General features: G+C 45.1%; 1 protein-coding gene across 1 annotated transcript in view; it reads left to right on the forward strand.

Moving 5' to 3' along the window:
• Positions 1-15,134, forward strand: part of gabrg3 (gamma-aminobutyric acid type A receptor subunit gamma3) — a 595,554-nt gene that overhangs the window by 320,334 nt on the left and 260,086 nt on the right. The window contains exon 6 of the mRNA XM_043692286.2: positions 14,508-14,645. Coding sequence (XP_043548221.1) covers positions 14,508-14,645 — 138 coding nt within the window. The remainder of the gene's footprint in view (positions 1-14,507; positions 14,646-15,134) is intronic.

Genomic DNA, 15,134 nt, shown 5'->3' on the forward strand with positions numbered 1-15,134 from the left:
AATGCTCTTTGGGGAAGTAAATTTGCCATCTTTAACTAGTCTGGACTACAGGAGTCTCCAGACCCACGACAGTGTGGTTGACTCATAACTGTCTTCTGGGCAAGAAATATTGGCATAACCAGTGAAACCCACATTCCATGATGAACTTAAAAAAAATCACCCAATCCATCCATTTTCACCCCAAAAAATCTTGCCTTTGAACCTCTATGACCTTAAGCTCATCAAAATCTCTGATACCCACCAGCCGTCTCATACCAAGTCCATACATGACTACACTGGTTATGCTTCAATTTTTCTAACACAGCAGCTCTTTGAGATTCTGTAATTCTCACCTCTTAGGACACAAGAACTTAAGAAGAATATGCACATCAAGGCCATTCAGCCCCTCAATCTTGACATGCCATTCAACAAGATGATGGCTGCTCTACATCAGGCCTCAGCTTCTCTTTTGTGTCTGCTTAATGTAGCCAACAATTCCCTGCTATTCCAAAAGTCTGTCTTCCCCTACTTTAAATATTTTCAGTGATTGAGCATTCATAACTCTCTGCTGTAAAGATTCCCAGGCATTCACTGTCCTTTTGGGGAAGAAGTTCCTTTCCATCTCATTTTAAAACCAGTGCCTCACTTATTCTGAAATTATATCCACTAGTTTGAGATTCCCCCACTGTTTGAAACACTTCCTCAACGTTTCCATGTCAAGCACCTTCAGAATCTTGGATGTTTCAATAAGCTCACCCTTAATTCTTCTCGACTCTAATGAATAAAGGCTGAAACTGTTCAGCTGTTTTTGATCAACCTTTGTTTCACATAACTTCAATGTTCCATCATTGCCATCCAACTTTCATTTGTTAGGACCGTAAGCCATGGAATTTTCACCCTAAAACTCTGTGGTCCAGACTGTTTCCATTGGAAGCTGGATTCTTGAGTCTCGGAGACTCCCAATTCAATAGATATGCAAACAAAGCCCATACTCATGATATTTACTCGAGTATCAGGTTGTAAGTTTACTTGCTGAGCTGGTAAATTTGTTCTCAGATGCTTTGTCACCATCCTAGGTAACATCATAAATGAACCTCTGGTGAAGCACTGTCCCACTTTCTATTTGTGTGTCTTGGTCTGTTGTGGTTGGTAACATAATTTCTGGTTCTTTTTCTGAGAGATTGTTAAATTGGGTCCAAATCTATGTGTTTGTTGGTGGAGTTCTGTTTTGAATGTCAGGCCTCTAGGAATTCCTGTGTGTGTCTTTGTTTAGCTTGTCCCAGGATGGATACATTGTCCCAGTCAAACTGGTGTCCCTCATTGTCTATGTGTAAGGATACTAGTGATAGTTGGTCATGTTTTTGGTTGCTAGTTGGTGCTCATGTATCCTGGTAGCTGGTTTCCTACCTGTCTGTCGGATGTAGTATTTGTTGCAGTCCTTGCAGGGTATTTTGTATATGACGTTCGTTCTACTGATTGTTGGTATAAGGTCCTTTAGATTCATCAGGAGCTGTTTCAGTATGGTGGTAGGTTTGTGGGCTACCGTGATGCCTAAGGGCCAGCATGTCTGGTTGTCATCTCTGAGATGTCTTTAATGTATGGCAGTGTGGCCAGAGTCTCTGGGTCTGTTGTACCTTCTTGTTTAGGTTTGTTGTGTAAGAATCGACGGACTATGCTTATCGGGTACCTGTTGTTCTTGGATACGTTGTATAGATGTTTTTCTTTGGCTTCTTGTAGCTCCTGGGTGCTGCAGTGTGTTGTGGCTTGTTTAAATGATGTCCTGATGCAGCTCCATTTGTGGGTGTTAGAGGATGTTTACCATCCTCTCAGAAAAAGAACCGGAAGTGATGTCACCCACCACAACAGACCAAGACACATAAATAGAAAACGAGACTGTACACCAGCACTTCAACGGAGGCTCACTGATGATGTTACCTGGCATGGTGTCTGAGAACAAATCTTCCAGCTCAGTGGGCAAACTTACAACCTGAGCTACAAATTTTCTCAAATTTGCTCCAGAGGTGGTCATAAATCCAGCAACAGCTGAGGAAAGCTTGTTGAAAGGCTTGCCCTATTTCTCCAGAACTGCAGCCCAGCTTTGTAAAAGGTTGCAGGATTCTCACACCTCAAACAGTTTCCCACCCTCCCTGCACATGCTGTCCCACATCCCCATGTCTTTCATACCCCCATGCCAATCCATGCTATCTCACAACCCATTCCACCTTAAAACCCCTCATACCTCCAGGGAACCACTTCATCCCCTATGCCACCTTAAATCTGCTGCCAAGCTCATGCCTGCTCAGATCCTATGATACCTGACCATGCCAAGCAAAAAATGTCCCAAAGGGAATTCCCACGAGTCTCAGATTGTGAGATTGCGGTTCCTGAGGGAGGTACCAGGGCTGGGTGCTAATGCAAAACTCCTGTCCCCGTACCGATGTGCTCAAATGAGAGTCACCACAAACGTGAGCTGCCTGAGGAGCATGGTTGCTGTAAGGGCCGGGCAGCACAGTTTTGAATCTTCAGGATTCTGGTGTCGGCTGTGAGCATTGGCTCAATGTCCAATGCACAGCTCCTACTGGCAACATCTAGCCCCACTCCTGCACCACTCAGCACGCCCTCACTGCTGGTTACCCCAGCAACTGAGACTGGGGAAGCATTGCCATTGTCCGAGCTCCTTTTGGACAAGGTGTCAAACCCAATTCCCATCTGTCCTTGTCGAGGAAAATTAAAAGGGCCCAAGGCACAATTCTAAAGCCAGAGCTGGGGAGTTCACTTCAACGTCCTGACCTTGCTTCGGACAACGTGAGCAAATTTATCAGATCAATACGTCATAGCTGCTTCTGGTGTGCTGTGTTTCTGAAATCATGCCTGTGCCCACAGTTCAATTATGGCTGCGTTCATCATCAATATCACCATGGCAACCACCATGACGCACACTGGCAGTAGAGGTCATGTTGCAGGTGACTGACATCAGCATGGGCTGCCATCTATGACATCAGGAATGCATACTTCCTTCAGTTGGCACCTATGGGAGATGCCAAGGTTGTAACGTGCTATGTCAATGCAAGTCTTCATTTTAGTTTATTTAGATGAAGCCCAACACTTAATTTCAGGACAGCCTTGGGCCCACTCAGTTGGTTCACAGTATAACCACATAGCAAGATCACAAAGTGAGCACTCCCTGAATTCTGAGTGCTGCAGGTCTTTCTGTAGTTTTATCTGGTTTCTAACATTCTGTGTATGGACCTGCCACCATGAGATGGATGATACTGTATTTATTCTGTGTGCCCAAGAAATGAACTATGCCACATTTACTGTCTGTTGCCATTAGATCATTTATTCCATATTTACAATTCACTTCTCCAAAAAATGAAATATCTGTCTTCATAATGTCAACAGCTAGACAACAAATTATTCTATTTTTACTGCCTGTCAAAGATAACACATGACTCCATATTCACAGCCCACCACAGCCTCGACAATGAACAATTTCCTATTTGCAGCAGATCACTGTTAACTAACAATGAATTTTAAATGGATTGAATGGCCTCACTCTGTTTCTATATCTTACAGTCTTACAGTAAATGCTGGAGAAACCCAGCAGGTCAGGCAGCATCTGTGGGGAGAGAACCACATATGCAGCTTAGGTGGGTTGACCATGTTAAGCTGCCCATCATGTCCAGGGATATGTAGGTCATGTGGATTAGCCATGGGAAATGTAGAATTACAGGGATAGGGTAAGGGAGCAAGTCTGGGTAGGATGTTTTTCAGAGAGTCATTGTGGACTTGTTGGGCCGAATGGCCTGTTTCCACATGGTTGGGATTCTGTGGATTTCTGGCTGAGGGCCTTTGGCCAGAACTGAGAAGAAAAGGTTTTGAGAGGTGCAGCAGGTCTCAGGTCTCTAAAACTGCAGGGAAAAGTGAAGGACAGGTGAGGAAAATAGACAAACGGGAGATTCGGTGATTGGGTGGAAGGCAGGAGAATAAGGCCTGGATTCTTAGCTCCTACCGTGTACAGGGACAGAAATAGCAAGCACAGAATGTAACGGCATTGTTTATGCCCAACTCCATCGCACCCTCACAGACAGTTTCCCTGCATGGGGATGTGGTAAGAGCAATCTGGGTTCTGCCCATCACCTGTGGCTAGTCGACTGAGGCTGATAGGGATTTTCCATTTGGTCCACAGTCTCCTGGACGCACTGAGGGATAGTTCAGCCGCCTGGGATGTGGCCGTGGGCCGACCCTGATACCTTCCTGGGCATTGTACCACCATGTGTCGGAGAGGTTCACCCACTTCTCCCCCTCCCCCAGCCCCAATCACCACCATCACTTCAGTGACACCGAGGCTACCGTCTTTGTCTTGATGGTCAACAATGTTGAAGAGCTGGCACCTCCAATAGGCAGCACCCCTTACCTTCACTTACCTGCCATGATGTACTAGATTAGAGTGGTGCTGGAAAAGCACAGCAGGTCAGGCAGCATCCGAGGAGCAGGAAAATGGACGTTTCAGGCAAAAGCCCTTCACCAGGAATCTTCAGATGCTGCCTGGCGTGCTGTGCTTTTCCAGCACCACTCTAATCTAGACTCTGATTGCCAGCATCTGTAGTCCTCACTTTTGCCACGGTGTACTGCCATTTGTTTCAAGCCAGACGGCTTCAGATTGGCCAAAAAGCTCCAGTGCCTCTCCACCGTCCCAGGCCTGCCCTTGTGGCTGTGAATTGGCAAATCCAGCAAAAGCACATTTAACCGTATGTTACGAATCGGAGTCAGATTTAGCAAGACCAGCCTGTGTTTGTGTTGGGAGGGGTTACTGAGGAATTACATTCCACTCAACATTTTGCCAAAAGTGCAAGCCAGATAAAGAGATCAAACTGAAGGAGGATAACGCAGAGCAGAACTCGATGGGCACAAACTGGCAGAACTTCAAGTACCATCAGTTGCACATAAAACAAAGGACTGAATACATCAGTAATGTCTGCAGCAGTGCACTGTGAAAATAATCTCCGCCTCTGTGAGCTGAGCATCACTGTCAAACTCCCACACACTGCTGAGGGATAACAGCCCCACAGCAAATCTTGTTAATAAATCAGCTGGCATAAGCATAAATTACATGTGTGTATGTATGTGTGTGCACTTGGAGTCTGATTCTGTATTAATGTTTGATGGCTGCTATAACCACAAACTTGTTAATTGCCTCTGTCCATTTCTCTCAGAAAGAGTAGGCTTTTGTAAATTCTGGATCATATGCAGATACTGAGGACAATTACAAAACTGGGCTTGATGTGTTGGGATTTTAGTACCAGCCTCTACATTGGACCTCCATATCCAGTTGTCTGCAAACAGACATCTGGGTCAGAAGGTTGTGAGCACTCAATTCTAGGCTGACACTCTGGTGCATTACTGAGGGAGTACTGAGCTGTCAGATGTGCCAGTTAATTGAGGCCTCTTTTGCCCCTTCAGATGGGCATCATAGATTCCTTGGCATTGCTTAAAAGAAATGTTATCCCTGGTGTCCTGACCAATACGTATCTGTCAACCAGAATCACAGATCAGTTAGCCAGTTTCACCTTGCTATCTGCTGGAGCATATCATGTGCAAAACTTGCTGCTTCATTTCTTACGCAGCAACAACTGCATTTCCAAGGAGGTAATTAATTAGCTGTAAAGGGCTTTGGCACATCCTGACTTCACAAAGGTGCTATAGAAATGAAAGCCTTACTTTCCTTTTTGTGAAGTAAAATTTTGTGTTTCTGTCCAGATAAAAAATTGGCATTTTGGATCAGTTGCCTGTTAGAGAAAACACACCACGTCCACAACAGGAATTGGTATTGACAGTGTCCATTGTGGATGGCTAATCATTGATGTCAGTTTTATGTCCAGATGGAAAGATAAAAATCTCTCGCAATATCTCTGCAAAACCCTCATAAAAATGGACCTTGATTATTGCACCAATGCTATAATTGCTTTTTGTTTTGCTTTAAAAAGTAGTACAAAATAGACATGGTAATTTCTCTTCAATTTAGTTTTTATTAGATTTTGTTTTAATTGGATTTTATTTTAATTAGATGGGTTTGGATGAAGAAACCCCTTTGGCAAGTTTTGATCTCTCCTTTCCAGATGATATGCACAATAATATGTATAGCAAAGGTTAAGCAATCAGACATACACTATGCCTAACAGCTATGTGTATTCAGAATATGCCACTTAGTCTCTAGGACTCCAAGTCCGAGCTTGGAAATCAACCTCTCATTACTATCTGTGTCCCATTGAGCTATAAGTGTCTTCACTGTATTCAAAACCTGTCAATTAAAGGGGTCTGCTGATTGCCAGGGGAAAAGAAGCCTTATTGACATCCAGGAGAGAGAAGATTGATCCAATTGTTGGTGCTTCCTGGATGCTATGACTAAAACTGAGAGCATCTTTGGAAAGAGAAACGAAGGTGATATTTCAGATTGCTGAAATTTCATCAGGTTGCATGTTCATTTCAGCACCTCCCTCTACATCAGATCAGGACTGTGAGTGCAAACAACAGCGTACCTCTTCAACTGGTCAGATGGTAGAATTTTCGTTGAGACAGCATTAGGCTCACACGTCTGTTAGCTGGGCACCGCAGGACGTCTTGAACTACCAAGCTACCAGGCTTTCAATAGGAGGTGCACTGAGATGCCGCAGTTGTAAAGAAGAATTGCACATACACATGAAAGGATCACAGTCAGCTGCTAATTTGGCACCATGTTGCAGCTTGTGCCCTTTTCCATTCACGCAAATGTGTCGATTGGCATGCAGGGCTTCCTACCAGTGCTACTTAAAAGGATCATCAACTATTTACAAGGATCATCAACTAGTTGCCAGGGTTGGAGGATTTGAGCTATAGGGAGAGGCTGAACAGGCTGGGGCTGTTTTCCCTGGAGCATCGGAGGCTGAAGGGTGACCTTATAGAGGTTTACAAAATTATGAGGGGCATGGATAGCATAAATAGGCAAAGTCTTTTTCCTGGGGTTGGGGAGTCCAGAACTATAGGGCATAGGTTTAGGGTGAGAGGGGAAAGATATAAAGGAGACCTAAGGGCAACTTTTTCACACAGAGGGTTGGACGTGTATGGAATGAGCTGCCAGAGGAAGTGGTGGAAGCTGGTACAATTGCAACATTTAAGAGGCATTTGGAGGTTTTGGAGGGATATGGGCTGGGTGCTGGCAGGTGGGACTAGATTGGGTTGGGATATCTGGTTGGCATGGACTGGTTGGACTGAAGGGTCTGTTTCCATGCTGTACATCTCTATGACTCTGTGACTCTACTTGTAGATTGGCTGATGAATTATTTCTTCTGGCTGTTGTTGCAATTTTACCTGCTTTGGCTGCTTTTCCATGTGTATTTGCAGTCTCAGTGGTCTTCAGGGAATACTCTGGTTGGGTCAGAAATACATTTTTAGTAATATAAATGTTTGTGCACAAACAAGATGCTTCCAAAAACTGCTGCTTCCCAGGTGGCATTGAGCTTTGTTGGAAGAACAATAGAGGCCATTCAGAGCAGGATAAGCAGCTAGAAAAAGGAAGAGGTGGAGGTGGAAGGGGAGAAGAGGTTTCAACAATGCACTTGTTGAAACCTCTATAGGTCTAAAGAATGTAGGCAAACCTTCGCTGATTTACTTTAATTAGTGCTGCCTCCTGTTCTATGCCTCTTTCTCCTACTAGAAAGAAGGCGGTGTGCCAGTGAAAGTTTTGTGATGGCTTTCAATGATCATGGTGGACAAACTGTTAGTCTGTATAAGTAGTCAGATGTGGATGTGACACTGGACTCTGTTCTCTCTTTGAGGGTGTGATAACCTGTGTCTAATGTAATTTATGAGCCCTTGATTGGTGTTGTGAGTGGGTGGGTTGAGGTGTTGGTGGGTAAATTATGTTTAATTAGGCAGTGGATGAAGTTAGGTATGGCACTACTTACTTTGGCAAGCCCTGAGAGATCATTAAATTTCTTCCTGCATTGCAGCAGATTCTTCGAGCCATACTCCAGCAGCAACATCTGCCACTATCACTCGCCACTGTTTTCCAAGCAAGTGTCTGGAGACCTTCCTTCCACGTTGAGGATACAAGACATCTTTATTTCCATCACTTCCATAAAAGCACCTAGTCCTGCATCCGAAAAACCTTGATGCATACACTTTACCATTGTCAGTTATTTATGAATCTTCCACAGCAAGGAACTGGGATTACAGAATTGTTCCATTGCAGAGTTAATGTTTCAAGTCCAGTGTGCCTCTTGTTCAGAACTAAAGGTCTCAGAGCCCTTCTTATTCTAGACATCTTCTCGTGTACCACTTTGAAATCACGTGAGGTGACTTTATCCAGTTAAATCTGACCTCTATGTAATCCCAGTCCTACAACGCTGCATGGCTAATCCTGAACTGCCCTCTGAAGCAGCCTAATACGACCATTCCAGAAGAAGAGCCATTAAAACAACTCGGAGAATAAAGCCCACATTCTGAAAATGCATTTTGAGTCAACATCCCCTTTAGACCACAGTGAATCACGAACACCTCATCGATCTCTCGCACAGTTTCCTATGGCATGTGCATTCACTGCTGTATCTTTTGCCAGTTATCATGCAACGCAGCGTTAGTAGTGCCATGGACAGCATGAAATGTATGTATATGTATGTAAAAAAAAAGCACTTTTTGTGACATCCTGAAGCACGTTACATCCAATGAAGTATTTTACCAAGTATAATCTGTGTTGTAATGTAGGAAGTGCAAAAGTCAACTTGTAAGTCCCACAAACAGCAATGTGATGACATGTGGATAATGTTTTTTTATGTCATTGAATGAGTGATAAACATTGGCCAAGGCACCAGTGTCAATTCCCCCGTGCTCTTTTGTAGTGTAGGTTTCTTGGTAGTGTAGATGTCCAGGTACACAGATCCTTGAAAGTTGCCACCCAGGTTGACAGGGTTGTTAAGAAGGTAAAAACAATGACTGCAGATGCTGGAAACCAGAGTCTAGATTAGAGTGGTGCTGGAAAAGCACAGCAGTTCAGGCAGCATCCGAGGAGCAGTAAAATCGACGTTTCGGGCAAAAGCCCTTCATCAGGAATACAGGCAGAGAGCCTGAAGGGTGGAGAGACAAGTAAGAGGAGGGTGGGGATGGGGAGAAAGTAGTATAGAGTACAATAAGTATGTGGGGGAGGGGATGAAGGTGATAGGTCAGGGAGGAGAGGGTGGAGTGGATAGGTGGAAAAGAAGATAGGCCGGTAGGACAAGTCATGGGGACAGTGCTGAGCTGGAAGTTTGGAACTGGGGTGAGGTGGGGGAAAGGGAAATGAGGAAACTGTTGAAGTCCACATTGATGCCCTGGGGTTGAAGTGTTCCGAGGCGGAAGATGAGGCGTTCTTCCTCCAGGCGTCTGGTGGTGAGGGAGCGGCGGTGAAGGAGGCCCAGGACCTCCATGTCCTCGGCAGAGTGGGAGTTGAAATGTTGGGCCACAGGGCAGTGTGGTTGATTGGTGTGGGTGTCCCGGATATGTTCCCTAAAGCGCTCTACTAGGAGGCGTCCAGTCTCCCCAATGTAGAGGAGACCACATCGGGAGCAAAGGATACAATAAATGATATTAGTGGATGTGCAGGTAAAACTTTGATGGATGTGGAAGGCTCCTTTAGGGCCTTGGATGGAGGTGAGGGAGGAGGTGTGGGCGCAGGTTTTGCAATTCCTGCGGTGGCAGGGGAAGGTGCCAGGACGGGAGAGTGGGTTGTTGGGGGGCATGGACCTGACCAGGTAGTCACAGAGGGAATGGTTTTTGCGGAAGGTGGAAAGGGGTAGAGAGGGAAATATATCCCTGGTGTTGGGGTTCGTTTGGAGGTGGCGGAAATGCCAGCGGATGATTTGGTTTATGCGAAGGTTGGTAAGGTGGAAGGTGAGCACCAGTGGCGTTCTGTCCTTGTTACAGTTGGAGGGGTGGGGTCTGAGGGCAGAGGTGCGGGATGTGGACGAGATGCGTTGGAGGACATCTTTAACCACGTGGGAAGGGAAATTGCGGTCTCTAAAGAAGGAGGCCATCTGGCGTGTTCTGTGGTGGAACTGGTCCTCCTGGGAGCAGATACGATGGAGGCGGAGGAATTGGGAATACGGGATGGCATTTTTGCAGGAGGTAGGGTGGGAAGAGGTGTAATCCAGGTAGCTGTGGGACTCGGTGGGTTTGTAAAAGATGTCGGTGTCAAGTCGGTCATCATTAATGGAGATGGAGAGGTCCAGGAAGGGGAGGGAGGTGTCAGAGATGGTCCAGGTAAATTTAAGGTCAGGGTGGAATGTGTTGGTGAAGTTGATGAATTGCTCAACCTCCTCGCGGGAGCACGAGGTGGCACCAATGCAGTCATCAATGTAGCAGAGGAAGAGGTAGGGAGTGGTGCCGGTGTAATTATGGAAGATTGACTGTTCTACGTAGCCAACAAAGAGACAGGCATAGCTGGGGCCCATATGGGTGCCCATGGCTACACCTTTGGTCTGGAAGAAGTGGGAGGATTCGAAGGAGAAATTGTTAAGGGTGAGGACCAGTTCAGCCAAACGAATGAGAGTGTCGGTGGAAGGGTACTGTTGGGGACGTCTGGAGAGGAAGAAACGGAGGGCTTGGAGGCCCTGGTCATGGCAGATGGAGGTGTAGAGGGATTGGATATCCATGGTGAAGATGAGGCGTTGGGGGCCGGGGAAACGGAATTCTTGGAGGAGGTGGAGGGCGTGGGTGGTGTCTGGAATGTAGTGGGGAGTTCCTGCACTAGGGGGAATAGGACAGTGTCGAGGTAGGTAGAGATGAGTTCAGTGGGGCAGGAGCATGCTGAGACAATGGATCGGCCAGGGTGGTCAGGCTTGTGGATCTTGGGAAGGAGGTAGAACCGGGCAGTGTGGGGTTCCCGGATTATGAGGTTGGAAGCTGTGGGTGGGAGATCTCCTGAGGTGATGAGGTTCTGTATGGTCGGGGAGATGATGGTTTGGTGATGAGTTGTTAAGAAGGCCACAGTGTTTTGGCCTTTATTAATAGAGGGATCGAGTTCCGGAACCATGAGGTTATGCTATAGCTGTACAAAACTCTGGTGCGGCTGCACTTGGACTATTGTGTACAGCTCTGGTCTCTGCACTATAAGAAGGATTTGGAAGCTTTGAAAAGGGTGCAGAGGAGATTTACTAGGATGTTGCCTGGTCTGGATGGAAGGTCTTACGAGGAAAGGCTGAGGGACTTGAGGCTGTTTTCGTTAGAGAGAAGAAGGTTGAGAGATGACTTAATAGAGACATATAAGATAATCAGAGGGTTAGATGGGGTGGACAGGGAGAGCCTTTTTCCAAGATTGGTGACGGTGAGAACAAGGGGGCATAGCTTTAAATTGAGGGGTGATAGATATAGGACAGATGTCAGAGGTAGTTTCTTTACTCAGAGAGTAGTAAGGGTATGGAATGCTTTGCCTGCAATGGTAGTAGGTTCACCAACTTTAAGTACATGAATGTTGTCATTGTATGGACGTACATGGAATAGTGTAGGTTAGATGGGCTTCAGATTGGTATGACAAGTCGGCGCAACATCGAGGGCCGAAGGGCCTGTACAGTGCTGTAATGTTCTATGTTCTATGTTCTTTTACAAGTCAATGCTGTAAGATCTTCTACATCCATTTAAGCAGGCAGATCAGGCCTTAATTTAACATCTCATTTGAAAGGCAGCATCACCAAAGGTGCAGTGCTCCCCAACCCAATGCTGTTGTGAAGTATCAGCCTGAGCTTTGTTGTACTCACAGGGTTTTGAACTGAGAAGCTTATGATTCATAGGCGAGAGTGTGATATGACTGCAATGCAGGAAAGATTCAACAATTAAATTGATATAAAATGGAAGGATTAGGCATACATTTGAATATTAATTTCTGTAGAATGTCTGAGCAGATAGGCAATTAACTTTCACTGGTGACAAAGTCATGTGTTTAGCAAGTCACAAAAGAACAGGCAATGTGCACTGACCCTGTCTCCTTCTGACTGAGTGCAGGGAGATGTCAGACCAACAGTCCTGCCTAAACCTTGAGCCCTTTGCAGATGGAGTCATTTGTTTCCTTTTAGATTTATGTTGCTTGTTCTGAATAATTGAATGGAAGGTCAGTTGAGTTTTATTTCTAATGCATTGCAGCATTGCTTTGTTTACTGGAGGCAGCCCCTGTGGAAATGCCACCAAATAAATATTAATGAGATTATTATTGGTCATGCCTAGGATACTTTCACATTGGCACATTGCTCCTATATTTTCATAAATGGGATTAGATTAGATTAGATTACTTAGAGTGTGGAAACAGGCCCTTCGGCCCAAAAAGTCCACACTGCCCCGCCGAAGCGCAACCCACCCATCCCCCTGCATTTACCCCTTACCTAACACTACGGGAAATTTAGAATGGCCAATTTACCTGACCTGCACATCTTTGCACTGTGGGAGGAAACCGGAGCACCCGGAGGAAACCCACGCAGACACGGGGAGAACGTGCAAGCTCCACACAGTCAGTCGCCTGAGGTGGGAATTGAACCCGGGTCTCTGGTGCTGTGAGGCAGCAATGCTAACCACTGTGCCACCGTGTCGCCCACGGAGGATATTGCAGAGTGCAAATCGAATGATTTCCCAGGTCCCTCTCTCCCCATTATAATGGGGACGTTAGCAAGTAACAGTGGGTGGCCCAGTGATTAACACTGCTGCCTTACAGTGACAGGGACCTGGCTTTGGTTCCAGCCTTGGATGACTGACTGTGTGGAGTTTACACATTCTCCCTATGTCTATGTGGGTTTCATCTCGGTACACCGGTTTCCTCCCGCAGTCCAAAGATGTGTAGGTTAGGTGGATTGGGCACACTGAATTGCCCAGAGTAAAACTCCCCAAGGTAACTCTCCTGGTCAGTAATTGCAACCCACACTGTCCTGCAGGCTCGGCGTCTGTCACTGGACTGGCCCATCTTTGCTCCTGGTTCATCACTATTTATCAGCTTTATTGAACTGCTGCTCATGATCCAACATTGACAAAGCCACCTCAGATCCCACAGTTTAGAATCGAGGGTCAGTTACTGCACTCCGCAGCTACCCAAAATGGGTGAGCCCAAATTTTGGCCTGTACTCTGTGTTGTATTTTTGCCAGCGAGTGTGTGGTGCACTAAAGATCAATAATGACAGTGACAGGATCTCACTGTTTTTGATGTCTGCGAGAATAAGTGCTGGAGATAGGGGGCACTGGTAGCCTGATATTACCATCACTACACTATTAATCCAGACTTAGCTCATGTTCTGGCAACATTGGTTTGAATCCTACCATAGCAGATGGTGAAATTTGAATTTAATTTTAAAAAAAGGAATGAATGTCTATCTAACCACAGCCAGTTGTAGTAAAAGTGTCATCCAGTTCATTCATTACATATAAGATAATCAGAGGGTTAGATAGGGTGGACAGTAAAAGCCTTTTTCCTTGGATGGTGATGGCTAACACGAGGAGACATAGCTTTACATTGAGGGGTGATAGATATAGGATAGATGTCGGAGGTAGTTTCTTTACTCAGAGAGTAGTAGGAGTGTGGAACGCACTGCCTGCAACAATAGTAGACTCACCGACTTTAAGGGCATTTAAATGGTCATTGGATAAACTTATGGCTAAAAATGGAATAGTGTAGGTTAGATGGGCCTTAGGTGCGTTCCACAGGTCAGCACAAATGTACTGCGCGGGAATATTCTATGTTCTATGTATTAGAGGGCAGGAATTTGGCTTTGGTCTGATTTAAGCATGATCCAGATCTAAAACAAGATTGAAGACACTTAACTGTCCTCTGGGCAATAAACACTGTCAAAACCAATGACGCCCACATCCCATAAATGACTTAAAAAGAATAATCTTGTCTCTTTATGTGTCAATGTATTTTAAATAGGAGTATCTTGTCCCTGTTATTTGAACAATTATGGGTTCAGTGGATAAACGATTAATTAGATCATTTGCTATTGATCTGCACCGAGTTAAATTACTAATGAAAGTAATGATTAAGACAAGGGTCTATTTCCATACAAATATCCTTGGCTGAGATTTCTGTGTTTAAAGTGGTCAAGGTAATGGTGGCAACATAGTTAAAAAAGACCCACTGATTCCTCCAGCCAGCTGACCCTCACAGCATGGCGTTTTAACTCCCACATTATATCCCCTCCCCACAACATCTTAGCTCTAACCTTTCTTCGTTGTTCGTAACCTGTATCCTACATTGTGCTGGTACATTCTAGGTAATTGGGAGGGCACGCACCCATGCAGTTTATTGGGGAACATTGCACTCCACCCTACTCGGAAATCAAGCTAAATCCCAGATAATGCCAAAAAAACCCAGAGGGAAAATTAGGATCACAAGAGGAATAGGGTTGGTAAATTTTTTCCCAGTTCCCTTTGGCAATTGAAACTGTGTCATCAAGTGTGTTGTTTTATGTCACAAAATCTACATTATAATTGTGAGCAAAGTGCTGTGCATTTGACAATAAAGTCTGTTCTGATCTTTCTTCCAGATGGATACCCAAAAGAGGAGATGGTCTACAAGTGGAGGAAGAATTCAGTGAAAACAGGCAATGAGAAATCCTGGCGACTCTATCAGTTTGATTTCTTGGGCTTGAGAAACACAACGAAAATCATTGAAACGACTGCAGGTATTGGACCGAAGTTCTTGTTAGTTTTCAAAGCTCAATGTTTAAATGTCTTATTCTCCTCAAACACTGAGGCTTCCAGTTGAGTGTTAAGGTTAAGAAGTGTTATTTAAGTGCACTGTCAATCAACTGAGACAAACATTGAAGGAAGCAACGTAGTGACAAGATGCAATGAAGCATATAATGAAACTGGATTGCATTTTGCGAGCGCGGTTTTCCTTGCTGAAAATTGAGTCAATATTACCAGTCACTCAGTCCAGGGTTGATTGGATTGGTTATTTTAATAAGTCATTGGACTGACCAGGTTAACAGAAAAGTGGCAAATGCAGTTTATTCCTGAGACGTGACGTAATTCATGTGAGGAGTATGTAAAGGCAATGGCAATAAATGAGGTGGTGCTGAGAAGAACAGTAAACGTTTGGAAGATTCAGACCAGTGACTACAGTTCGGGAAATAACTGCTATGGCTGTGAAGCACTTTTAACTGTAGAAA

The sequence above is a fragment of the Chiloscyllium plagiosum genome, unplaced genomic scaffold, assembly GCF_037043375.1.
Source record: "Chiloscyllium plagiosum isolate Xiang-an unplaced genomic scaffold, Cpla_swu_hap1 HiC_scaffold_6, whole genome shotgun sequence".
In the NCBI taxonomy this organism is placed as follows: domain Eukaryota; kingdom Metazoa; phylum Chordata; class Chondrichthyes; order Orectolobiformes; family Hemiscylliidae; genus Chiloscyllium; species Chiloscyllium plagiosum.